The sequence below is a fragment of the Pediculus humanus genome, genomic scaffold, assembly GCF_000006295.1.
Source record: "Pediculus humanus corporis 1103172108302 genomic scaffold, whole genome shotgun sequence".
NCBI classification, from domain to species: domain Eukaryota; kingdom Metazoa; phylum Arthropoda; class Insecta; order Psocodea; family Pediculidae; genus Pediculus; species Pediculus humanus.
The window spans coordinates 777,918-804,975 of NW_002987871.1; the positions used below are offsets into that span (position 1 = coordinate 777,918).

At 31.2% G+C, this 27,058-nt stretch overlaps 5 protein-coding genes across 5 annotated transcripts; 4 read left to right on the forward strand and 1 right to left on the reverse strand.

The window, feature by feature from the left end:
- Window positions 1–2,658: 2,658 nt before the first annotated feature.
- On the forward strand, window positions 2,659–5,990 carry Phum_PHUM570510 (DNA-binding protein RFXANK, putative; the record flags this gene model as incomplete). The annotated part of the gene is made up of 6 exons (XM_002432082.1): window positions 2,659–2,706; window positions 2,790–2,891; window positions 5,121–5,253; window positions 5,560–5,723; window positions 5,827–5,956; window positions 5,983–5,990. 6 exons carry the CDS (start codon window positions 2,659–2,661, stop codon window positions 5,988–5,990), a joined length of 585 nt encoding a protein of 194 aa, XP_002432127.1.
- Window positions 5,991–6,103: 113 nt separating this feature from the next.
- Window positions 6,104–6,905, reverse strand: Phum_PHUM570520 (dynein light chain, putative; the record flags this gene model as incomplete). Its single annotated transcript, XM_002432083.1, has 2 exons — window positions 6,104–6,327; window positions 6,584–6,905. The coding sequence occupies 2 exons, from the start codon at window positions 6,903–6,905 to the stop codon at window positions 6,104–6,106; spliced, it is 546 nt and encodes a 181-aa protein (XP_002432128.1).
- A 171-nt stretch (window positions 6,906–7,076) lies between these two features.
- Phum_PHUM570530 (ankyrin repeat domain-containing protein, putative) lies at window positions 7,077–11,532 on the forward strand (the record flags this gene model as incomplete). Its single annotated transcript, XM_002432084.1, has 13 exons — window positions 7,077–7,082; window positions 7,136–7,264; window positions 7,516–7,713; window positions 7,797–8,093; window positions 8,171–8,368; window positions 8,448–8,594; window positions 8,673–8,822; window positions 8,907–9,203; window positions 9,267–9,365; window positions 9,451–9,648; window positions 9,736–9,919; window positions 11,197–11,310; window positions 11,393–11,532. The coding sequence occupies 13 exons, from the start codon at window positions 7,077–7,079 to the stop codon at window positions 11,530–11,532; spliced, it is 2,157 nt and encodes a 718-aa protein (XP_002432129.1).
- Window positions 11,533–13,823: 2,291 nt separating this feature from the next.
- Phum_PHUM570540 (ankyrin 2,3/unc44, putative) lies at window positions 13,824–21,739 on the forward strand (the record flags this gene model as incomplete). The annotated part of the gene is made up of 17 exons (XM_002432085.1): window positions 13,824–14,008; window positions 14,093–14,253; window positions 14,340–14,756; window positions 14,831–15,020; window positions 15,132–15,267; window positions 15,344–15,526; window positions 15,608–15,737; window positions 15,817–16,024; window positions 16,189–17,052; window positions 17,348–17,439; window positions 17,812–18,104; window positions 18,198–18,345; window positions 18,922–19,194; window positions 19,966–20,448; window positions 20,527–20,733; window positions 20,814–20,978; window positions 21,657–21,739. 17 exons carry the CDS (start codon window positions 13,824–13,826, stop codon window positions 21,737–21,739), a joined length of 4,218 nt encoding a protein of 1,405 aa, XP_002432130.1.
- Window positions 21,740–24,559: 2,820 nt separating this feature from the next.
- Phum_PHUM570550 (mitochondrial 50S ribosomal protein L33, putative) lies at window positions 24,560–25,032 on the forward strand (the record flags this gene model as incomplete). Its single annotated transcript, XM_002432086.1, has 3 exons — window positions 24,560–24,600; window positions 24,734–24,837; window positions 24,926–25,032. 3 exons carry the CDS (start codon window positions 24,560–24,562, stop codon window positions 25,030–25,032), a joined length of 252 nt encoding a protein of 83 aa, XP_002432131.1.
- Window positions 25,033–27,058: the final 2,026 nt, after the last annotated feature.

A 27,058-nucleotide genomic window follows, 5' to 3' on the forward strand; every position in this document is an offset into this window, starting at 1 on the left:
GATGGGGAATCCCTCCCGAAAATTAATTAAAAAAAAAAACGGAAAGAATTCCCTCATTTTTTCAGCTCAGAAAACGTTTCGATGATTTATTATTATTATTATTATTATTCAAACCGCCATCATCATCATCATCATCATCGTCGTCATCATCATCATCGTCGTCGTCGTCGTCGTCGTCGTCATCAGTTTCGTTCGCGTAAATTTTTTTTTTGTTTTTTTTAAAAAGAGCGAAACTATTAATAATGATAATATTTTTAATTTTTTAGATAGATCGAACCACGCCCTCGAGTGTTTGTTTGTTTGTTTGTTTTTTTTGCATATCATTTGTTTAATTAAAAAAAGGAAAAACACTCGAAATTAATATCCGCGGATGACGTTCTAGAATTTTCTTAATTTTACAATGGGAAATTCGTTCGATTTATTATTATTATTATTATTTTGTTTTCTGATTCGTCTCCCATCGAAATAAAATTTGATGAAGTTACGATTAAAATTTTGAATTTGATTTGAATATCGCACGGGCAATGCATATAATCGAATTATATAAATTGTTCATTTATTCACGAATAAATCTATTATTAGCGATTACATAATATTTCAGGGATTATGTGCGGGCGGTTGATTCGTAAAAGGTCATTCGTAAAGGTGCGGGGAAAACACCTGCATTGATATAAACAAAAGAAAAGAAAAGAAAAAAAAAATTTCCTCACCACGGTTCCACATACATGCTGGAACCAACAGGATTTTGCGTATGTTTCAGTGGCAAAATATCAATTTTTGTTGTTTGTTTGTTTGTTTGTTGATTTGATATTAAATCGAAAGAAGGCAATAATCGAATCGAATCGAATGGAATCGAATCGAATGAAATGAAAATTCATTTTTTTTTTTTTTAAATCGTTTTTTCGATGATTCAACATACCGAAAATAGAACGATTTAATTAATTAATTATTAATTCCCATTTCTAATTTTATTTATTTATTTGAAAAGTCTTTAAGATGAATTAATATTAATTAAAAATTATTAACAATTGAAAGGAAGGAAGGAAGGAAGGAACAGGAAGGTTGGGCGACATTTGAGTACTTAAGAAAAAAAAAGCGAAGAGAAAGAGAAATTTTAATTATAGGATATATATATTTATTTTTAGTGACGACGACGACGACGACGACGACTATAATGATGATGATGACGGTGACGACGAATAATAATAATAATAATGCAGACCGATTTGTGATGCCGACGATGATTTTATTAAATGTATTATTTCAACGGAAACGATCGTTAATTTTATTATTATTATTATTATAACGCTTTGATTAAAATTTTCACGCGGCGTATCGTATGCATATGTATTTTGCTTTTTTGCAAATTGTAACGGCAAACAAACAAACATTTAATTATAACAAACAAAACGTAATGTTTGTCTTATAACCGTTACAAACGTTTATGAAAATGTTTAAATTGTTGTGTTGTTGTGCGTGTCAGATTGTTAAGGGCGATGTAAAAAGTTATAAGAAAGGCATTTGTTGCGATTTTGTTAATTAACGCATCTACGGTAGACTGAGTAATAATAATAATAATAATAATAATAGGAATTAATAATTAATAAGAAATTATATTTAGTGTAGTGTTGTGGTTGGACGTTAAGGTGACTTTGTGAAACGAGCGTGGGTGTTATGCGTGCGCGCGCGTATTAAAAGGATTTTAATATTAATTATGTTACGAATAACAACCGCAACAACCACAACAACAAGATGACGACTAAGACTACGATTAAGACTTGTAATATATTATCATAACGATTCGGTTGTGCAGAAAAAAATTTTTTGCAGACGATGGTAATGAACTCGATATAAAGGTTAGGATTTTTTTTTTCGTCCCCCCAAACAAAAATTTCGAGTGTGAAATTGTAGTTAACGAAAGGTTTTTACGGTTCGTTAGAAAAGAGAGAGAGAGAGAGAGAGATATTGGAAAATTGATAAGAATTTGTTGATATATATGGGAAAAATACATTCCACGCATCACCTATTTGTGAAAACTCGATGACCTCCTCTAATGCGGGAAATTAATCGGTCAAAGTAATCGAATTTGTTTAACATTGAAAAAAAAAAAAAAAAATTAAAATTTTTATGTTTGTTTATAAAAAAAAAAAAGTTTTGAAACAAAATTAAACTGGCAAGTTTAGCGTAAAAAAAAAATTAAACAAACGGTTTTGAATTATTTTTTTATTTTCCAAAAAGAATGTGTGAGTAACCCGACACCTATCTTCCCCCTTCTTTCCTCTCTTCCCTCCTCCTCCTCCTACTACTACTCCTACTTCTACTGCTACTCGATTTCCAAAACTTTCCAGAACTCGGTATATCGAAACCGTGGTGGAAGGTGGTGTTATTCAGGTTGAAATTAAATTTGGATTTTTTTATTGCTGGAAAAAAAAAAAAACAAAAAAAAATTCCACGTTTTCTCCCCCCCCCTCTCTCTCTCTCTCTCTCTCTCTCTCTCTCTCTCTCGAATTCTTGAGTCTAATATATTTAGATTTGAAAATTTCCGGTTTTTTTTTTTTATAATTTTTTTTATTTTTAGATATTTTATGACATATTAAATTAAAGTTATAAATGGCGGGATCATGTTTTTTTTTTAAGTTATAAATAATTATTATTGCTATGCCATTGTGTTCGAACTCGTTTTTTTCACGGATCGTACACGGCCATGTTGTTTGTTGTTTGTTTGTTTGTTTGTTTGTTGAACGTAACCTTTTTTTTAAAAAAAATTTATCATTTCTTTGTATTTTCAGAACGATCCGGGAGCATCGTTTTTGAGAGCTGCCAGAGCCGGACAATTGGATAGAGTTTTGGAATTTTTAAATTCCGGAGTCGATGTCAACACATGCAATGCCGTAAGTTTTATTTTAAGAATAAAAACAAATTACGCGATACTATTTTTACGCGGTGGATTTATATTTTTCAACGGCAAATTCTTTAGATTTGTCTCTCTCTCTCTCTCTCTCTCTCTCTCTCTCTACGGTTGTTTGGTTGTGCGCACGTTTTCAACTTGTTAATTAATTAAAAGTTTGAAGAGTGTTGAAACGATGACGGGGATGTTTTAAAAAACTGAGGGGAAGAGGAGAGGGGGAAGGGAAAGAGAAAAAAAATTTCCACGTCAATAATATTAATTTCCCTTTTTTTTTTTTTTTTTGGACGGTTTTACTTTTTAAAAAAATTAATTCGCCTCATCTGTCTCTCTCTCTCTCTCTTTCTACTTTCTGCTTCCACGTGCGGATTTATTACCTTAAAAAAAAAAAATTAAAATTAAAAATTAAAAGCGAACGAACGAACGAATGGGGTTTCCAAAAATATTTAAATATTAATTACATGGTATGAAAAAAAAAAAAAAAAGAAAAAGTATCATTAAAAGTTGTAGACGTTAGTTTCGCTCTCATTAAATATTATTATCATTATTATTATTATTATTATTATTATTATTATTATTATTATTTTTTACTTTTCTTTCGTAAAAAAAAAAAAATTTTTTTTACTTTCAAACCACTTTAATCTTTATCGAAACGTTATAACATCCCATTAAAAAAAAAAAAAAAGAATCGGCGGAAATTTTATGCCGAATTACGCCGCGTCGATAGAATATGAAAGAATCGAGGGGAAAGGGGGGAGGGAAGGGAAGGGGGAAAACGATTTCAATTATATTATCGTCGGTATAACATATGACAATGAAAAACCTCGTTATCATCATCATCGTTATATTAATACGGATTCGGTTTTATTGATCCGTGACTAATTTTTACAAATCAAGTTTGACGAACGACGACGACGATAATGATGATGATGATGATGATGATGATGATTATGAAAGGAAAATAATAATAATAATAATAATAACGACGACGACGAGGAGAGCAATAAAAAAAAAAAAAATTTTCATACGTCGTGAAATCCGATTAGTTTTCATTTACTACGGTCAGTTTTCCATTACCCGTTTCGAAAAAAATTTTTTTTTTTTTACGCGCGCGTTTTTACTATCCATCGTAACATCATCGCGTACCATCATCATCATCATTATGTATGTGTTACGTCAAGTTCCGGTCGAAGTTTGGATGACTAAAGTGGTATAGTTTCGTGAAAAGTGCATTATGAAATGTTAATGAGTTGTTATTGTTTCGTACAAGCACATCCGGCGTATCGGCTAATTCATTTTTATTATTATTATTATTATTTAAATAGAACTTTTAGAAGGAGGTGATTGATTGATTGATTAAAAAGGTTTTCGAAATGATAGTCACGGGAATAATAACCTCATGGAAATGGGTTTCGATCGTTAAAAATAAATGATTCGCACTCGTATTATTATTTTATTTTTTAATTGGAAATTTGAGTTAAAACTAAAATGGCGGAAATGGCCAAAAATGGCGCGCGAAGATGGTTTTTTTTTTTTTTTTTTTAACGTTGATTTCGCCTCGGTGTGAATTCGGTATGAAATTACCCATCATTAAAAACATCATACTTTTCAGTCTCCCCGAAAAAACATTCCCATGTTTTAAAAAAAAAAAATGATGAAAGAAAGAGCGAGAGAGGGGGGGGGAAAGAGAGAGAAAGAGAGAGATGGATAGAAAAAAATATAAAGGAAACGGAAATAAAATTATTGCATTTTTTTTTTTTTTTTTTTTTTAAATTGCGACAATCTTAATTCGCTTTTTTGGGTTTTTTTTTTTTTTTTTGTTTGGTTTGGTTGGTGGGTTTGGTTTGAACAAATGCATTCGGGTCGTTTCCAGTTTTGGGATTTTTTTTCTTTCTTTCCATTGTTTTGCTTTTTTTTTAAAAGGATTTTCTTTTTTTTTTTTTGGTCCCCTTCCAATGCCTTTTATTTTTAATTAAATCCCCCATTACCATTATTACCTCCTAAATTTTGAATTGTTTTGTTTCGTTGTTGTTTACTCTATGACTTTGATTAAAACGTTTGTTTCAAAAAAAAAAAAAACAATGGAAAGATTTTTTTTAAAATTCTTTATATTATTATATTGTTAATGAAAGAAAACTTTCGCTTTAAACGCATCGCGAAACAAACAAAAAGAAAAACCGTTAAAATTTTGCTATTGTTTTCGTTTTTTATATAGAACGGATTGAACGCTCTTCATTTGGCGGCAAAAGATGGTCACGTTGATATCGTCGAAGAACTCATTAGACGAGGTGCTATCATAGATTCGGCAACAAAGAAAGGAAGCACGTCTTTACACATAGCATCGTTAGGTAAGTTTTTTTAAAATTTTTAGACAATGCGTTCGGTTACGCACACACACACACACACGCAAAAAAAAAAAAAAGAAAAATTGTTGGATCGAGGACAATGATGATAAATAGTCGTTAAATATTTTTTTTTTAAATGGTAAGTCGAGCCGTGTGTGTAAATTTAACAACGTTTTGATAAGTCACGGAATTTCGTGAATTAACAATTTGGCTAAAGAAAAAGAAAAAGGAGTAATTTAAAATTATTATTATTATTATTATTATTATTGTCGTTGATTTTTTTATGTTCTTCTTCTTCTTGGTTTTCAGCTGGACAGGAAGAAGTTGTAAAAATATTAGTCGACCGAGGAGCAAAAGTTAACGTGCAATCTCAAAATGGTTTTACGCCGTTGTACATGGCGGCGCAAGAAAATCACGATGGCGTTGTGAAATATTTATTGAGCAAAGGAGCCAGTCAATCTTTGGCAACCGAAGTATGAATTTTTCCTTTGTTATCACCCCCCTCCCTCCCTCTCTCCTTGCCGAAGTGTAAAGGAATAATTTTTTTTTTCTTTTTTTTTTTTTTTTTTTTCAAAGGATGGATTCACTCCTTTGGCTGTTGCCATGCAGCAGGGACACGATAAAGTCGTGACGGTTCTTTTGGAAAACGACACACGTGGAAAAGTACGACTTCCTGCTCTTCACATAGCAGCGAAAAAGGACGATTGTAAAGCGGCCGCTCTACTCCTACAGGTATTTAAAAAACACACTACAAAAAAAAAAAAAAAAAAAAAAAAAAACGAGAAGAAAAAATCGATAATCGCGATCGATCGATCGATCGATCGATCGATGGATCGATGGATCGATATGAAAATTATTCTCTTATTATGGGTTCGCCGTCGAGTTTTTTAAGCGACGGAAGTCTTCTCGCCGCTTCTTTACGCCAATATTCTTCGTCTAATTGTTCGACGAGTGGATTACCCAAGAAAACCAAATCTTCCAAAAGTGGAATTTCTTGTAGCTTTTGAAATTCCGACCAATCTTTCACCAAATTATTACTCATGTAAAGAACTTTTAATGCTTTGAAAATGCTCACGCCTGAAACAACAACAACAAACAAATTATTATTTCAACTGGAGAAAACCGCGATTGGTTTCGCATGGATACGACGACAAACACAACAACAACAACAACAACAACAAACAACATCTCAAGCGTTAGTTTTTTTTTCAGACGGTTAAATTCAGTAACGCCTTTTAATTCATTTTCTCGTCTTAATCGAATGTTTGATTCCTTTCGAACCTTTCCTTATCGATACGGGTCTATGAAAAACAAAAAAAAAAGGAATTCAAACCTTTTATTTTATCAATCAAATTATAAGATATCCAAAGTTGTTCGAGAGTGTCACCCAAAGGTTCCAAACCGGAAAAACTTTTTATGACGTTTCTACTCAGGGAAAGGATTTTTAAATTTTTCAAATTGTTAAATCCGGTTATTTTTTCAATGGAATTCGACGAGAGAGATAATTTTTCACAGTGCACGAGTATTGATAGAGAATTGTCGAGTTTTTCTATCGGTGGATTTTGAAAGCTCAAAATGACTTCTTTCGCTTCCGATATGTTTGCATTCGTTTTTTCTTCCCATACTTTAAATGCGTCTTTTAAACTCGTCGGCATTTTTATTGCATTCCGATATACAAAAAAAAAAAAAAAAAAAAACAAAAAAATTTTGTTTTTATTATTATTTTTATTTACCCAAACGTCTACGGGGTGGGTGTGACGTCACATCGTGAAGCAGAAATTTTACGAGATTCGAAAGAGAGAAATCGGAACGTGGAAAATGTCGAAATGTGGGTATGATGGTACAACTTTAATTTTTTTTTTTTTTCTTTTCTTTTCTTTTCCAGAATAACCATGACCCAGATGTGACGTCAAAAAGCGGGTTTACTCCGCTTCACATAGCGGCTCACTACGGTAATGACAACATAGCTAAATTACTACATTCCAAGGGTGCGGATGTCAATTTTGCGGCAAAAGTAAGTAATTTAATAAAAATTATTTTATAACAATTGTTAGTTAATTTTTTGTAAAAATGGTTGTCGTTGTTGAACACAAGAAAGAAATCATCATTTCCTTTAATATGTTATATTAACGTTTACACACCCTTCACGCGACACTGACTATGATAAATTATTCAAAATGTAAATGGTAATTAGGTTTTTGTTGGCCTTCATATATATATCAATCAAAATCATTTTGTTTTCTCTCTCTCTCTCTCGTTAATCAGCACAATATAACTCCTCTTCACGTCGCTTCCAAATGGGGAAAATTATCCATGGTTTCCATGTTGATTGCTGCTGGAGCTAATCTCGATTCGAAAACGAGAGATGGTTTAACACCGTTGCATTGCGCTGCCAGATCCGGACACGATCAAGTCGTCGATTTGTTATTGGAACACGGTGCACCCATAAGAAGCAAAACAAAAGTGAATTTTGAATTGTTTTTTTTTTTTTTTTTTTTCCTGTTTTTAAGGGGGGGGACTAAAAAAATTTTTTTCCCGTCTTCCAGAATGGTCTCGCACCTTTACACATGGCATCTCAGGGAGATCACGTTGATGCTGCGAGAATACTGTTGTATCATAAAGCTCCCGTCGATGAAGTGACGGTCGATTATCTCACCGCTCTACACGTTGCCGCTCATTGCGGTCACATAAGAGTCGCTAAACTTTTGCTGGATAGAAAAGCGGATCCGGATGCGAGAGCTTTGAACGGTTTTACTCCTCTTCACATCGCCTGTAAAAAAAATAGGCTTAAAGTCGTGGAATTGTTGTTGAAACACGGAGCGAGTATTGAAGCCACCACCGAGGTGAGGTTGAATTATAAAACGTATTTTATTATTATGCGTTCTGTAAAGTAAAAAAAAAAAAAAATAAAAATTTACAGTCCGGATTGACGCCATTACACGTTGCCAGTTTTATGGGATGTATGAATATCGTTATATTTTTATTACAAAATAATGCTGCGCCGGATGTACCGACGGTAAGAGGAGAAACTCCATTACACCTTGCCGCAAGAGCTAATCAAACTGATATAATTAGAATTTTATTGAGAAATAATGCAATGGTGGATGCGAAAGCTAGAGTGAGTTTTGTATTTACTTAATTTTTTTTCTATAATAAATCCATGGTTTAACTTACGTGAAATGAAATTATTCTCGAAGGAAGAACAAACACCTTTACACGTGGCTTCCAGACTTGGTAACACGGATATAGCCATGCTATTATTGCAACACGGGGCGAGCATAGATGCACCGACGAAAGATTTGTACACTCCGCTACACATTGCAGCAAAGGAGGGACAAGACGAGGTACTTAATGATTTATTAAGAAACGTCATTGATTCGTACAGTTTTAGAAATTTTAATTAAAAATTTATTTCTCTTAAGGTTGCTGCTGTTTTGTTAGAAAATGGTGCATCGTTGAACGCGACAACGAAAAAAGGTTTCACTCCTCTTCATTTGGCTGCCAAATACGGGAATATAAAAGTTGCTAAACAGTTGTTGCAAAAAGATGTCGATGTAGACGCACAAGGAAAGGTTCGTCGAGTGTTTTGTTTTCTCTCAGATGTTAAAAAGTAATCGCAAGTTAAAATTATGCATAAATATTTTTTTTTTGGGCAGAACGGAGTTACTCCCTTACACGTGGCAAGTCATTACGATCATCAGAACGTCGCCCTGCTTCTTTTAGACAAGGGTGCTTCCCCTCACGCGATTGCCAAAAACGGACATACTCCACTTCACATAGCGGTGAAAAAAAATCAAATGGACATAGCGTCGACATTGTTGGAATACGGTGCGAAACCGAACGCGGAATCCAAAGCAGGATTTACTCCTCTTCATTTGGCGGCACAAGAAGGACACGTCGACATGGCTTCGCTGCTATTGGAAAATGGCGCCGATCCTAATCATCAAGCAAAGGTAAAAAAATTTAAGAAAAAAAAAATTACGTGGGTCACGTGTAAATTTAATAACGTATTTCAGAACGGTTTGGTACCTCTTCATCTTTGCGCTCAAGAAGATAAAGTCGATGTTGCCAAAATATTGGTTAAAAACAATGCGAAAGTTGACGCTCTCACCAGGGTAAGTCTGAAAATGTTCGTCAAACGTCATTTTTACAAATCGAATTTTTTTTTTTTTTTTTTTGTAAAATAAAAATTATTGTCAGGCTGGTTACACGCCATTACACGTCGCGTGTCATTTCGGACAAATAAACATGGTACGATATTTGTTGAATTTGGGAGCCAACGTCAACAGCAGCACTGCCATCGGATACACTCCCCTTCATCAAGCGGCACAACAAGGTCACGTCCTTATAATAAATTTGCTGTTGGAAAACAAAGCGAAACCGAACGTTACCACAAACGTGAGTAAATGAATTACTACAATTTAAAAAAAAAAAATGGCGTGAAATACGTAAAACGAAAATTATTATCATTATTTTTTTTTCTAGAACGGTCAAACTCCGCTGTCGATAGCTCAAAAACTTGGATATATATCCGTCGTGGAAACGTTAAAAGTCGTGACGGAAACGACGATAACGACAACGACGACGACGACAATCGAAGAAAAATATAAAGTCGTCGCACCGGAAGCCATGCACGAAACATTTCTTTCGGATTCGGAAGATGAATGCGGTGAGTTTTCCATAATTATTATTATTATTATTATTAATTTTTCTTCTTCTTTTCCTTTTTTTCGAGTGAATTAAAAAAAAAACAAACACAAGTTATTATTATTTCGAATAAATATTTTCGCATTTATGCACCTTATATGTCATGTTTGTAAGTTTCACCAACTAAAATTCTTTCTTTGCGATTAATCGATGATGCGTCACTCATTATCATTAATCGATAAAATAAATCGATAAGAATCGATTTGATTCGAAAAAAGAAGAAAAAAAAAGGAAAAAAAAAATTTTTTTAAATATTTGTGTTTGTTGTTGTTGTTTGTTGTTTGTTATCTTGATTGGTATTTCGTTTAATCTTACGGCTGTATTTATTATTATTTTATCTTGCCGCCAGGTGGCGAGGAAGATATTTTCGGTAAACCAACTCATGCTCAACATGTATACTTACCTTATTATCAAGGGGAGATGAAATACACTCGTAAGTCTTGTTTGAATAATAATAATCGTTAACGATGCTTATTTGAAAACGTATTTTTTTTTTCTTTTATTATAATTATTATTATTATTCTCCAAATAACGTATTCGTGGTTGTTTCTCCTCTACCCCCCCCGCTCGCCCACCGCCCCCTTCCCTTCCCCCCCCAACTCACCTAAAACCTCCCGAGCTTTTTTCTTTTTTTAACTGGCTTTTTTTTTTTTTTGGTTTTGTTGCTTTTTCGATTACATCGTTTTACGTTTTGCTTTGCATTCATTCATTCATTCATTCAATAAATCATTCATTCATTCATTCATTCAATCAATCAACCATTCACAGCAGTTGTAATCGTTTATCGTAAAAATAGCATGATCGGTCTGTACATAAAATGCCTTTTTCCTTCTCTCTCACATCGAAAATTAAAGAAACCTTAACATGACGTCATCATTATCGTCGTCGACGTCATCATCACAATCATTTTCATACGCTAAAATTATGTACATAAATTATTATTATTATTATTATTATTATTAGCCGAGGGATAACATAACAATAAAAGAAAAAAAATTTTTTTTTTTTTTTTCTTACACGTTTCGCTTACGTAATAAAAAAAAAAATTTATTGGGTTGGCCTGTAAAATCAAAAACAATTATTAATGAATAAATAATAATAATAATAATGATAATGATAATGATAATGATAATATTTATTTATTTACATTAAATCGAACGTGAATAATTTGTTCGTGCGTCACTTGTGACGGTTTTGTATTTGTGACAAGGTATTTAACACACGGTCGAATGATTTCAGGTGAGGAACCAGGGATCGATCAACATCAATACAATTATTTAATGAGCGACGATATGAAAAGTTTCGGTGACGATTCGCACAGGATCGACGTGACGCGTGACGAAGAGAACAGAGGTGTGACGTTTGTCTGACGGTTGTTTTGTTTTTTTTTTTTTTTTTAAGAAAAAAAATCTTATTTTCTTTCGTTTTATTTTAGCACCGTCGCGAATGAACGAATCCGTCATTGTGCAGGAAAATTATACGGAAAATTGGACGGCGAATTCACAAAATAATAATAATAATAATAATGGACGTACGGATAACGTAAACATAAAAAGAGCCGTACACGCAGGGTGAGTTTTTTTTTTTGAATTATTTTTGTTTGTTTGTTTGTTTTTAATTTTATTTTGTTTTTGCTAACGACGAACCCGAGGGTTTGTAAATTGTGTTAAGGGGTTTTCTCTCTCTCTTTTTTTTCTCTCTCTCTCTCTCTCTCATTATTCATCCCTTTAAAAAAAAAAAAAAAAAATTAAATGTTTCCCTGTTTGTTTGTTTGTTTTTTTTTCCGTTTAACATTGTTGCCTTGTTTCTCTCTCTTTCTCTCTCTCTTTCTGTTTCTTTTTTTTTGTGGGGGGGAAGGGGAGGGAAGGGATGGAAACGCAGAAAATTTGGAATTAATTTTTTTTTTAATTGTGTCGCGGATGATTTTTTATCGTTAAGGTTTAGGTTTTGAAATTGTTTGTTTTAAAAATTTGCTTCGGGAAAAGAAGGCAAATCTCGCGTTGCCGCCGCCGCAAAATTTTAGCAACAGCAAAAAAAAAATAAAAATAAAAAAAATCTTTTTGCACGTTTTTAATAGCTTGAAAAAAAATAAAAAAGAAAAAAAATTGATAAACCGATTGTGATAAAGTTTGAAGAGGTGTCGGTGTGGCAAATTTCTTATGATTTGAAACAATTTTTAGTTTGTCGTTTGTTGTTTGTTTGTTGTTTGTAGTTTTCACATTTCGATTCTAATCTGCTACCACGATTTTTAAATTTTAAATTGTAATAAAAAAACGATGGCATGCAAATTAAAAAAAATAATCGAATGCGATGACAAATTAAAATCGTGATTTAAAAAACAAACAATAACACACAGAGTTTTTGAATTGTTTGTTTTGTTTGTTTTCAATTAGATTTTTTGTTCGATTAACTTGCATGAATAGGAGAGGTCGAAGAGAATATATCGAGATGCGCGGGAAAACGATTTTTATGAAATTTTTTTTTAAACCTGAACGAAAAAAAAGTTGTTTCAGGTCGTCACGTGATAGTAAATCGATCGATAATTTTTTTATTATCATTATCATTATCATTATTAGATTATTTTAAAGGGGATCTTCCGAATCCACACGTTGTAGGTTCGAAGGATTCGTTCCGATAAGATCAATAAAAATTAATACTATTTGATTTTAAAACCGTTATCAGGTGCTTTGGGAATAATAATAATAATATTAAAGGGGATCCGTAGTTATTTTAGGGTCACGATAGCGGGGAGGGGGGAGGGAAAAAAAAATTTCATGAAAAACATCGTTTTCCGTCTGGATTTCATCTCGTGGGTTATTTCGAAAGTTTTTTAATTTTTTAATTAAATTTTTTTTTTTTTTTTTCCGTACCTATCGAAACCTGTTTAGATTGAATAGTGACAAGTTAGATCGCACGCTCACAGCTCTGCAGACGAGTAATAAAAATACAAAATATTATGGCGGAATGTCTAGAGAAAGGTAAAAAAAAAAAAAAAAATGATAATTTAAATTATTATTTATTTTAATGATTTAAATATTTGCCACAGCGACAACCTCGTTCGAAACAAACTTTTTTTTTTTTTAAAAATCGGTCAGAAATTGATAATGAGAAAGTTATTATTATTATTTTTGTTGTTGTTGCATTGAATCGAATTGCATTCAACCTGTTAAAATTTTGTTTTTGTTTCAATGTGTCGTGTAAATAATAAACAGAGAGAAATCGTGGAAGCAGTAAGTTTTAAAATTTTAAATTAAGTAAGATTTGTTTCGTAGTGCCCCCCCCTTTTTTTTTTTTTTTTCATTTTCCGTACGGATCAATCGGGGGATTTTTTTTTAATATTTGCAAGACGTAATAATTTTCATTCATTCATTCATTCATTCAATCAATCAGTCATTCATTCATTTTTTCTAATCGGCAAATGAAAAAAAAAATAAAAAATTTCATCGTGGAATTATTTTTAGGCGGGGGACGGGGGGGGGAGGAAATTAATGTTTGTCGGTTGTTTGTCGGGGTAATTAAATAAAAAAATTGGGTATAATTAATCGCTTTTAGCGAAGTGAGGTGTTTGTTTGTTTGTTTGTTTGTTTGTTCGGTTGTTTTGCTTTAATCGCTGCCGTTTGTCGAAATATCGAATCGAATTCATTTTTTTTTTTTGATTCATTTTCAAAACGTCACATCGTAGTTGTTTATGTTTCCCTTCTCCCTATTATAATAACATAGCTTATTTGTAGCTTTTTCTTTACCCCCCCCTCCCCACCCCTTCTCCCGGCGGCTTTTCCTCGTGAAAATAATTTTTTTTTTTTTTTTTAATCACCTTGCAAATTAGCTTTCTCGTAAGTTTTCTCGTGGATGCTCGTGGTGGTGCAATGAGAGGATGTCGTCATTCCGGCGTAAGAGTCATAGTACCGCCGAGAAAAGCACCCATGCCCATGAGAATAACTTGCCGATATTTAAAACGTGATAAATTATCACATCCGCCGCCGCTAATGGAAGGAGAAGCACTGGCGAGTCGAGTTCTCGAATTGGGTCCCGTGGGAGCAAAATTTTTAGGGTAAGAATTCGTTCATCGCATTCCTCATTTGGATGACGTCAGATAATTTTTTTAAGAAGAAATTTTTTTTTTTGGTCGTTTTAGTCCCGTCATCATTGAAGTTCCCCATTTTGCATCGTTACGTGGAAAAGAACGTGAAATCGTCATATGTAGATCAGATAACGGGGAAACGTGGAAGGAACACACGTTGGAAGCTAGTCACGAAGCCGTACAGGATGTACTTAATGAAAGTTTCGAAGGAGAAGGTGAGGTCTCGAAATAAATGAACACTTTTCAAAAAGAAAAGAGAGAGAGAGAGAGAGAAAAAAAAAATTTAATTTGTTTTGAACAGAATTGGGTCAGATAGAAGATTTGCAAACGAATAGAATCACGAGAATATTAACGGAAGATTTCCCGCAATATTTTGCTATAATAACTCGATTGAGACAAGAAGTTCATCCGATTGGTCCGGAAGGTGGAACGGTGTCTTCAAGCGTAGTCCCTCAAGTTCAAGCTGTTTTCCCTCCCAACGCCCTGACGAAAAAAATCCGAGTCGGATTACAGGCTCAACCCATTCCTCCGGAGCTTACGGCGAAATTACTCGGGAATCGCGTCGCTATTTCACCCATCGTAACAGTTGAACCCAGGCGTAGAAAATTTCACAAACCCATAACTCTCACGATACCCATACCGCAAGCTGCTAGCAAAGGAATGATCAATCAATACTCGGGAGAAGCACCGACTCTTCGTCTCCTTTGTTCGATTTCAGGTTTGTAAAAAAAAAAAAAAAAAAAAAAAATTGTGGTGATGGTAAAACCGAAGAATGACGTTTGTATCGTACAGGAGGAAGTACGAGAGCTCAATGGGAAGACGTAACTGGTTCCACACCTCTCACGTTCGTCAAAGACTGCGTGTCGTTCACGACAACCGTTTCTGCGAGATTTTGGCTAATGGATTGTCGGAACATAGGTGAAGCTACAAAAATGGCGACGGAACTTTATCGGGAAGCCATACACGTACCATTCATGGCAAAGTCCGTAAATATTTTCCAAAATTACTTAATTTCGATGAGTTCAAAAGGGTAAATGAGAAATTTTTTTTGTTTTTCTCCACCCCCCCACTCCTCCCCATCCTTCAAATTCAGGTTTGTAATTTTCGCAAAGAGAATCGACGTTTTAGAAGCAAGACTTTGCGTATTTTGCATGACGGACGACAAAGAAGACAAAACTCTCGAACACCAAGAACATTTTACCGAAGTTGCAAAAAGTCGTGATGTCGAGGTACGAAACGAGCCTGATAGCAGAAGAAAAGAAAAAAAAATTGGTTGATTTTTAACGTCTCAAATGATCGTTTCAGGTTTTAGAAGGTAAATCGAATTACGTAGAATTCGGCGGTAATTTAATACCAATAACGAAAAGCGGAGATCAATTGCAATTCACGTTTAAAGCATTCAAAGAAAATCGTTTGCCTTTTAACGTGAGAATACGTGATCAACACGAGGAACCTTTGGGAAGGATATTTTTCATGAAAGATCCCAAGGTGGGAAATTTTCCCAATCCCTCAATTTCGTTTAACGATACTAATAATGATGATGATGAACGTGTGTTTTTTTCTTCACAGATTGCCAAAGGTGATCCTTCTCAGGCTCCCATTTGCGTTTTACAAATGACTCTCCCGGAAAATATTCTTCCGGACATAAGATCCGAACCCGATTTGTTAAGCATTGATAGATTTCGAAAGGGAAATTTAAGTGAGTAACGTAAAATTATCATCATTATTATTTTTTTTTTAAAAAAAGATTAATTTAATAGACGAAACGTTTGCGATAGATTCTGACGTCATTCATCGAGCAGATATAAGATTATCGGATATTTCGAATCGTTTGCATCGGGATTGGATATTATTGGCAAAAGAATTGGATATAAGTCCTTCGAACGTGAAAGAAATCGAAGAAGAATGTCCAAATAATATTCCTCAACAAGCCATGCTCATGTTGAGACTTTGGTTGCACGTGAACGGCGACAAACCGTCGGGTAAGTTCGGAAAAAAAAAAAAATATTAATAATAATGATAAATTTTACTTGTTCCCTCAAAAAAATTTTTATTTCCCGTTCCGGAATCATTTTCAATTATTTGTTTTTATCACGACGGGGGGGAAGGGGGGGAAATCACGTTGTTTACATATATTATTTTCCTACTAGCATGTTATCTTGTAAAAAAATTTTATGGATCAGTGTTAATTGTTCAAATTTATGCATTTGTAATTTTTCAACGAATCAAATTTGTTTTCGCGGCAGTGAAAAGTGGAAAAAACTCATTGATTGTAGTTGGTTAAAAAAGGATAAACATAGGAAAAAATTAGTGCAGAAAGTGACGAGGAATACTTGCGAGGATACCTGCGATCCGACGAGGAATCTTTGCGATCCGCTTCCAACGGAAAAAGAATCCCCGCCTCCGCCGACGGCAATTAAAACAAAAGTACCACATCCCGACCCGCACCCGTGTCCGCCGCTAAACGAAGACGATCATCCGGTTTTGAAACCTCCGCCTAAAATCCCCGTGACTTACACGATATGTCCGCCGGAACCGGATTGTCGGGGAAGGGAAATGGTGATACCGAAAGAGGATCCCCTTCCCTACGGTCCCGCAATAGATATTCCGAACGGTACGAAATTGAGAGAACTCGGATTTTGCCCGGATATATTACATCCGAAAAATTTACAAGACGTCATACGTCCGCGTGAAGTGATCGAAGTCGAAAAGAAAAGGCGTAACGTGTTGATTGATGAAAAAGAAGAATGTAAAATCGGGATCGATAACGGAATGCCCGGGGATTACATGAAGGAACGGGTCGCCATTATATACAAATACCCGAAAAACGTCATGCAATCGGGAACGTACAACACGACGACGTGGAGAGTTAAATTCAACGTACGGGAAAAATGGGAAAATCCAACGATGGGTTGGACGTCGTCGTCGGATTCTTTATCCACGTTGGAAATACATTTTGACACGTTGGAGGGAGCGATAGAATTTTGTAGGAAAAACGAATACGATTATCAATTGTTAGAATCATCATCATCATCATCATCATCATCGATTAGAGATAAAAAACCCGCGAAAAAAAAACAAAACAATTACGCCGATGTATTTAGCTGGAATAAAAGAACTCGATCATCCACAAGATGAATTCTTTTTATTTTTATTTTATTATTATTATTTTCTTTTTTAACTTTAAAAAAAAAAACAAACGGAAAGAGAAATTTTTTTTGTCAGTGTCAATAGAAAAAAAAAAAAAAAAAAATTTGAAATCAATTTTCGATGTAAAGGATTTAAGATTTTTAATGTTGTTTTTCTAAGTTTTCTAAACAAAGCAAAAAAAGTCGGTCAGGTACTACGACGCTACTTGTGTGTGTGTGTTTTATCTTCTTCTGCTTTTACTTTTCCTACTGGTAACACGTGTAAGTATCCACGTGCGCGAATAGAAACATGACGTAAGAAAGTGACGAACAGTTGTTGAAAGTATTTTTTTTTTTGCAAATGTTACGTTTCCGTCGATTAATCATGTTTATTAGATTTTCCATCGGTGACAGTTTCTTCAATATGATTAAATAATAATGATAATAATAATGATGATGATATTGCGACAAAAGTTTCTTTATTTAAAGTTAATTTAAAAAAAAAAAAAAAAAATTTCCGTTTCCGCGGTGGTAATTTCCGTTTCCGTTTTCGTTCGTTTAACGGAAATTTCGCGGGTAAGGTTTATTTCCGGTTGAAATCCTTATAATTTCGCGCGCGAAAATGATTGAATTAAAAATTTTCAGGTAACGTTTTGAGTCAGGCATTGAAAGCGATAAACAGAGAAGACATAGTGAACGCTTGCATATTTAACGTGGAACCAGTGAAAGATGCGACGGAAAAGGAAATTGCCAAAATTCAACTCGATCATTCCGACAGTTTAAAATTGGACAATTCCATTTTGGACGGTTACAAATTCGATCAATCCGGATTTGAAAGTTTGAAAAACGAATTGATGAGTTCGTCGAGAGACGGGAGTGGTGGTGGTGGTGGGGGTAGTCTAGGAAGGAAAAAAAAGGGGGAGAACGGTTCGAAAAAGGTTTGTGTCTCGTACACTTGAATCGATTTTACTCCCATCGAAAGGAACGTAATCGTCTTTTGACACGTTTTTTTTTTTTTTTTTTTTTTACAGAGTCCATCGAAAAAGATGGAAGATAAAATAGACAAGGATAACGTCGAAAGAGAGAAAAAAATAACGACGGCCGGAAATGGAAAGAAAAACGGCGATGGAGATGATGATGATGACGTCATGCAAGGAGTTTTAAATCAAAGATTGAAAGGTAAAAAAAATTATAAAAAAGATGGCGGCGGATCGTAAATCCTCAAGTGTTTTTCGATTAATTGAATCAAATGATCCAAAATCATTATTATTATTATTATAATAGTCGACGTGATAACACGCGTTCGAACGTTCGCGTCGTTCCGTTTCCGGATTTTTTATATTATTTATGATATGAAAATTTGTAACGGTTATCGGAATTAAAAAAATTTCAAGGTGATGATTTGAACGTTGGAAAATCACGCGCGAGTCACGTCCGCCATATTTGATAATCGAAAGATTCGAGTTTTGCTTTTTTTCTATATATAAAATGTGCTTAGATTCGCGGAAAATTTCGATAATTGGTTGTTGCCGCCTTTGTTTGTTATTGTCTGTTGCCGTTGTTGTTGTTGTATTTAATAACTTATCACGTTTTGAACTGAGACGTAATTCTGCGACGTTAAATTATCTTTATTTTGTTATTGTTGTTGTTGTTGTTCAGTCGTTTGTTAGAATTTAAGCGATTCGTTGACACGTTTCGAATGTGAAATGATGACGTCATCAAATGAAAAATTTGAAAATTTATACGCGGAAATAGAATCAACGAACGCCGCGAACGTTTTAGTAAAACAATTTGATTCGTTGACGTATGAATACATTAACGAAAATTATTTGAACGAATTCATTCAAGATTTATACGAATCGTGCATGAACGAAGATGATGATGATGATGAAAAAAATAAAACAACAACAGCAGCAGCAGCAGCAGGAGGAGCAGGAGCAACAGGAAATAAAAAAAAATCGAACGGTTCGCGAATCGTTAACGACAGCGATATAATCGAATCGAAAAAAATCAACGTTAAAATATTCGGTGGGACCGGTGGAACGGACGACACTGAAAACGATAGGTCGACCTTTATTATTTGTCACATAGATCGATCGAGATGGATCGATAAATCGAAAAATACTAAAAAATAATTAATGAACGATTTTTTAATGATTTCCACTCCCCGCCATCTTTTCTATTTTAATTTGTGTCAAAATGTTTCGGGCTGATAAGATAATATTTAAAAAAAAAAAAAAAATTTATTATTTTTCCGATGGCGACTAATTAGATCGAATTTTTTAATTTTTTGTTTGTTTGTCGATCGACTGCTACTATCGATCGATCGATCTATCGATTCATTTATCGGAAATCAATAATTAACGAGTTTTTTTTTTTTTTTCAAGTTAAATACTTATATATATATAAATTAATTCTTATCAATCGTAATGTTTGTTCGTTTGAAAATTTTCTTTTTTTTCGATTATTATTATTATTATTATTATTATTATTATTATTATTATTAATTATTTTAAATTAGAAATTTTTGTGTGTGTGCGTGTGCGTTATACGGATTTGTTTGTTTGTTTGTTTGTTTGTTGTTAATGAATTAATTTAAATTTCTTCGTCACGCGGGATTTTGTAATAAATAATTCAAATTGAATACGTTTAAAAATGGCGGCGTCGGCGGCGGCAACAAGAATTTCATTTCTAGACTCGCATTAATATTTTTTTTTTTACCTCGTTTGTTCGTTTGTTTGTTTGTTTGTTTATAAATGTACGCGTGATTGTTTGTTTGTTGGTTTTTTTTTTTTTTAGAAAATTCATATTATCAAGGATCGGTTGAGAGTGGAGAACCGATCAAAGATATATCGGATCATCTCGAAATAACTCATAATAATTACGAGAAAAACGAGGGAGGAGGAAGTGGAGGAAGAGGAGGGGGTGGTGGTAGTGGAGGTGGTGGATCGGAAAATAAAAATGAATATTTTAAAAATCGGGAAACGGTGAACTTTGACTTGGAAATTTCCGACAAATTAACGTCGACGTCGTCAACGAATGAAGAAAAAAATCAGTCGTTGAAATTTTCCGACGTTGGAAAAATCGAAAGTGATAAAAAGAAAAATAGTCGGGAAATAGAAGGAGGAGTAGTAGGAGTAGTAGGAGGAGTCAGTGGAAGAGGAGGAGAGGAAGAAGAAGAAGAAGAAGAAATAAATTATCCGATAGTTGAAATATTAGATCCGACGAAAAAAATAACAAAATCAAAATCGAAAAAATCATCTAAAAATAAAACTAGTGCCGGTACTAATAATAATAATAATAATAATAAATTGTCGCAAAATAATATTAATAATAATAATAATAATAATAATAAAATAGCGGCGAAAGACGTAAAAGACGAAATAGAAGTCGAGTGGGATTTCGAGGAACGTTCGCCGGAGAAAAAAATAAACGATGTTAAAAAAAATGGTTTCAAAACGAAAATCGGAATCGTTGAAGAATTCATAGAGAAAGAAGGAGGGAAAGAATCGAGGGGAGAAAGAGGGCCGAATGATACGAATGAAAAAAGTAACAGCAAAAGAAAAGGTGAGTGAGAGGGGGGGGGGAGGGGAAAAGGGAAACGACGGGGAAAAGAACTAAAAACTTTATTGCGGATATTTTTTCAGACGACGTTGCCGAAAGCGATTCCGATTCCGATTCCAGAGACGATTCCGGAGGACGTGTCAAAAGACAACAATCGAACAGTCCTGGAAAAAGGACGATTGCGAGTTCGAGCGGATCCGACGTTGCCCTACACGAGGGAGCAGAACTTTCACCAGATGACAACACAGGTACTGTTAAAAAAAAAATAAAAGGGAAAAAGAAAATTTCATTCCGGTTTGATAATTCGAACGATTTCATAGAGTAAGAAAACAAAATTCCTCTTTTAACTTTTCCAAGCACACTCACTCTCTCTCTCTCTCTCTCACTCACTCACTATCTCTATCCTTTTTTAACTCGTTTCGTTCGTTTTGTTTTTCTTTTTTTTTTTCTTTTTTAATTTTGTTTTATTATTATCATCATCATCATTATTATTATTTTATTTTTTATTATTAGTTCACGACGGGTAGTAGTAGAAGTGGTGGTAGTGGTAGTAGTAGTAGTAGTAGTGGTAGTTTAGCATGTTTATCAGCTTTATTAGCATGGCTCTTGGTTATTATCGGTTTAACACTTTGGATATACATAACGTTTCCAATCATCTATGACTTATCGCTACTTTCTTTTAACCGTTTTTAAGGTAAGAAAACCTAAACAATCACGTTTAGCTTTTGTAAAATTAAATTAAATTAAATTAAATTAAATTAAATCACGTCGATTATTGCATGCGTGCGTGCGTAAACGCGGGAAAAATTCCATTTCCGGTTAATTTAATTTAAAAAAAAAAAAAAAACTCGCTCTTATTTTTTTTAATAGAGTTGTAGTTTGTTCGTTTGTTTGTTTGTTTGTTTGAATTTATTATTGTTTTACAGATATAGGCGGTCCGGATGGTCTTAGACAATCCATGCAAAATATATTAGATCAATTTATGAATGAAGAAAAACGTTACGAATAGAATTAGATATCGATATAATCGTTCGTTTCCGGTTTTTTTTTTTTTTTTTTTTTTTTTAGTTTCCGAAGCGGAAATAGATGTTTTTCTTTTTTTTTTTAATGCGCGTTTCCGGTTTTGTGATCGCTTTAGAAAATTATTTTATAGTTTTGTAGTGTTTTAATAATAATAATAATAATAGTTTTAAACGAACATTTTTTTTTTTTTTGAAATGGAAGAAAAAGAAGAAGAAAATTATCGTTGTTGGGAAAAATTCGTTCGAACGCACTAATGGTTTGTTAATTATTATTATTATTATTATCATCATCATCGTGATAATTGTAAGTTAATTACGTCACGTGATTAATTACGTCCGATATACGTTCGGTGTTTGTTCGGGAAAAATGGAAACGATAACGAACGAATCGGGATTCATTAAAAAAAAAAAAAAAAAAATTACATTGTTATTTATTTATCGATCGATCGATCGATTGATTGATTGATCATTATTATCATTATCAACGCCCTCATTCGCCATTTTGTAAATTTTTTTTACGACGGACGCGAACGAGTACACGCCCACAAAAATGTTTTCACACCTTTTAAATGACGAAAAATTGCAGATGTCGAAAGTACAAACAAACAAACACAGACAAACAGGGGAAAGGGAAAAACAAAAACGTAGACGGACAACACACAAAAAGAGAGAGAGAGAGGGAGGGGGAAGACAAACAAGGACAAACAGATCCAATTCATTCGTTTCGTTCTTCGTAAACGAAACAACCATAAAGGATCGGGATGATGGTGATGATGATGATGATGATAATAATTTCAATTATTACTTTAATTATTAACCGAACCTTAAAAGGGAAAAAAACGATAATAATAATAATATTTTAAATTATTAATAATTTTAATGATTTTTAAAATCAATTTGACGATGACGTGGTCTCTAACAATAATTTCGGTAATAAAATGAAATAATTATTTATTTATTTATTTATTAATATTAATATTATTATTATTATTATTATCAAATATTATTAATCAAACGTTATTTGTTATTAATTAATATTTATTTAAATAAGGGGAAAAATTCCAAAAAGAATCATGTCAAATTTTATTTATTATATTTGTAAACAAAAAAAAAAAAAAATTTTTTTTTTTCTATTTAATTATATTTATTATCATTATCATTATTATTATTATTATTATTAATTATATTTAAATTAATCGATTGTTTTTTTTTGCCGCCATCATGATTGTAATAATAATAATAATAACCGGTATAAAATAAATAAATAAAAAAAAAAAAAAAATTTATTTTATTAATTGATTAATTTAATTTTTGCGACTGTTAAGGCCTTAGATTATTATTATTATTATTATTAATTATAGCTTGTGATTATATTGATAATGATAATGATGATGATGCTGGATAAAAAAAAAAAAAAGCTTTCGGCTTATAAATATATACATAAAAAATATTAAAATATAAATATATTTAATGTAATTGATTTTATTTATTTATTAATTTATTTATTTAATTGAAAAATAAAAATTTGATTTTGGATTTAAATTGAAAAAATTTTTTTTTCATTACAATTAATTAATTATCATTTGTATTATTATTATTATTATTACTTTTTTAAATTTAAAATCTTGTTCGTTATTAATGGGAAATACGAGGTCGTGATTGATTTTAAATTTCGCGCCTTTTTTAAAAATAATTCTGCTTAAATTGATCAGTTTTTAATTCTTTTTAATTTTTTCTGTAAGGGAATCAATTCGAATGATAAAAAAAAAATCAAATGAATGAATGAATTTTGCTTAAGGGGTGAAATTAAGGGGTGAATGTTTATAAATTACTTTTCTTTTTCTTCTGGAAAATATAACAGCTTGAGTTATTATTAATATTTTATATAAAACATAAAATGTGTCAAATTTGTCTTTCGAAAGCAGAAAAAAAAAATAATAAAAATTGTGTCTCTTTGTGTCATTTTATGCTTTCAAATAGTAGTTTGTTTGTTTGACAAGATTTTTAATTGGATTTGTCATTTCATTTTCATGTCATTTCCATTATTTAGTGTGGGGGAGATATTAAAACAATTTGCATCTCAGGGGGTATGTATTTGTTTACATTATAAATTTCCTCTTTGAATCTTTTATTTGACATTTTGTCAGCTCATTTTTATTCAAAACCGACATTTTAATAAATTTCTTATATATAATATTCTATGACGAATCATGTCAAAAACTCTTTTCTAAATACAAATATCATGTGTTGAGTAAATTTTAGTTTTCTTATGTCTTCTCCTAAATTCTTAACAATAATGCAGGGATAACTTTTTGAATTTTGTACAGCCAATTCTCTTGTGGAGAACAAACAGAGTATTTGCATTTCGAGAGATTAAATTATAGATATGGAAAATATAACAGTTTCATCACTACCTGATTGAATTTGTGCGATTACATCTCGCGTTCCCCTTTACAATGGGTTTCACGAAACGCTTTTCTGTTGTATTTTCGAAGGTTTTCCGAACCCGTAGGCATGAAATACCCTACATAAGTTACTCCCAGAAGGCCATTTTATTAAAAAATGCAATAACATCGTCATTTTCGCTCGTTTCGAACATCACAAGCGCCAAATTTTCGGCGCTAAAATCAGATTGACTCTTACACATATGCATAACGTCCGCCATTTTGGATGCGAAGTGCACGCCATTGTTCGTTTAGAAATCAACAAAATCAAAATTCGTCTTGTTGCTTTTTAATTTCGTATAAATTTTTAACAACAAGACTATTTGTTTTGAATAGAATTTTAAGTGTGAAACGTTTTCAGATATGTTTATAACAAATATTTTATTTAAAAAAGTTAAAGCCAAGTAAGTTGTTTTATTATTTTTTTTGTTTCACCTTATTACAATCTTATTTCTTCTTTTGTTCATTTTAACTAACGGTCAAACGGGTATTTTAATACAAAAAACAAATAATTTTTTTTGTTGAATATAAATATAGAAATGTTATGGTGGTTTTACAAAGCACTGGAAGCAATCATAAATTAATATCACTTAGAGAAAGAACCGCCGGTAAAAAAGAAGTTATTCGTTTTGATCCTTTAAGTACGTAATATATAACATAATTACTCAAAATAATATTACACACACGCACACACACACAAAATTATTTATTATTATTATTATTTTTCAGTCGATATGGAATGTGTTTATAAGGAATTTAAAAAAATTAGGAGTATGAAACGTAATATAACGTTAAATAGTGATAAACATGAATATTATCATAAAGAACCAAATTAAGTATAATAAATACTTTAAGTTACCCATAATGTTCAAGTTAGAAAAGAAAAAAAAAATTAGGGAATTCAATAATAATAATAATAATAATATGTGTTAAAATATTATCAAAATGATTATTATTATTATTATTATTTATCGAGTGTTGATTTATAATTCAGTGAATGAAAACAGTGCAAAAATAAATGTAAAGTTTTAAAAGATGATGATAATTATAAATATATATAAAAAACTTATCATAACAATTGTTAAACAAAAATTCTTTTCTAAATCGTCTCAACTTCGATTAAATTTCATAACAACACAATCGTAACATTACCACTCGTTTAAATATTAATAATGATTGGATATCTATAAAAAGGTTTGGATAATAAATAAATAAATAAATAAATAATTTATAAAAATTAAATTTTTTTTTATTTTTATTTTTTTGTCACGAAATCATAATAATAATATATAAGTCGAGTAAATAATAATAATAATAATAATAAGAAAATATTTATATATCATTTAATAATTATTAATTATATAATAATAATAATAATAATAATAATATTAATTTGTTTTTTCCTACGTTACAAACATTTTTTTCTTTAAATAATCCAATAATAATAATAATAATAATAATAATACTAACGTTGGTAAAATTTTAATTTATTTTTTTTTTTTAATCGAATTTCACAAAAAAAAAAAAAACTTTTCCTATTGTATAGTTTTGATGATAGTAATAATAATAATAATAATAATAATAATATAAATTAATTAATTAATTAATACACACTCGAGCAAAAAAAAAAAAAAAATAATTACAATTAATAAACAAGCATAAATAATAATAATAATAATTTTTTTTAATAATTTTCTTCTTCTTCTTTTAATACTTTACAAACAAACTAAATAATAATAATAATAATAATAATAATCATCGCACGACATATCAATCCATAATTTATCATCAATTTTAATAGAATAAATAATAATAATAATAATGATAATAAAATGATTTTTTTAATTAAATTAAATATATAAATAAATGATTTTTTTTATAAATAATTCCACAAAAATACGTTCATAAAATATATTATTATTATTATTATTATTATTATTATTATTATTATTATAATCTTAATTATATAAAATTAATATTTTTTTTTTTTTTATTGTAAATAAATAATATAAAATAGATAATTAATAAAGTTTAATAATAATAATAATAATAATAATAGTTGTATATATATATATATAAATAATTAAGATTTTGCAAAAAAAAAAAAGATTAAAAGATTTAAGAAAAACTATTAAAAAATAAAATAAAATAAAAAGTTAACGCGTTAACTATTACTACATACATACATAAATAAATAATTTATTTTGATTCGCACAAAAAAAACCCAATTTATTATTATTATTATTATTATTTATTTATTTATTATTTTCTTATTAGTCTGTCTTTTCTTTTCACTTTAACATAATCATAATTATCATCATCATCATCATCATCGATTCAACGATTTAAAAAAAATAAACACATTAATAATAATTAATAATAATAATAATAATAATAATTAATAATCAATAATAATAATAATAAAATAATAAAATAATAAAAATACTATTTCGTTAAAAAAAAAAAAATAAAAATAAAATCGCGGCGTTGCCTGACAAAATAAAAACATTATTATTATTATTATTATTACCATCATAATCAACATTAAACGATGATTAATTAATACCAATAATAATAATACTAATAATGATAATAATACTTTTAATACTTTAGTTAGAATTAATTAATTTTTTTTTATTAAATTAAAATCTACTTCATATATATATATGTATTTTTTTTACTTTTTTTTTTATTAACAAAAATTCTCTTCCGGTTTCTTAAAGCTTTTTAAAATTTTTTCTTCCCAATCAATCAATCAATCAATCAATCATTCATTCATTCATTCCGTTAAGAAAAGTAGGAATTTATTTATTATATATATATATATGTATGGGCGCGATTTTGTTGTCTATGTAAATAATT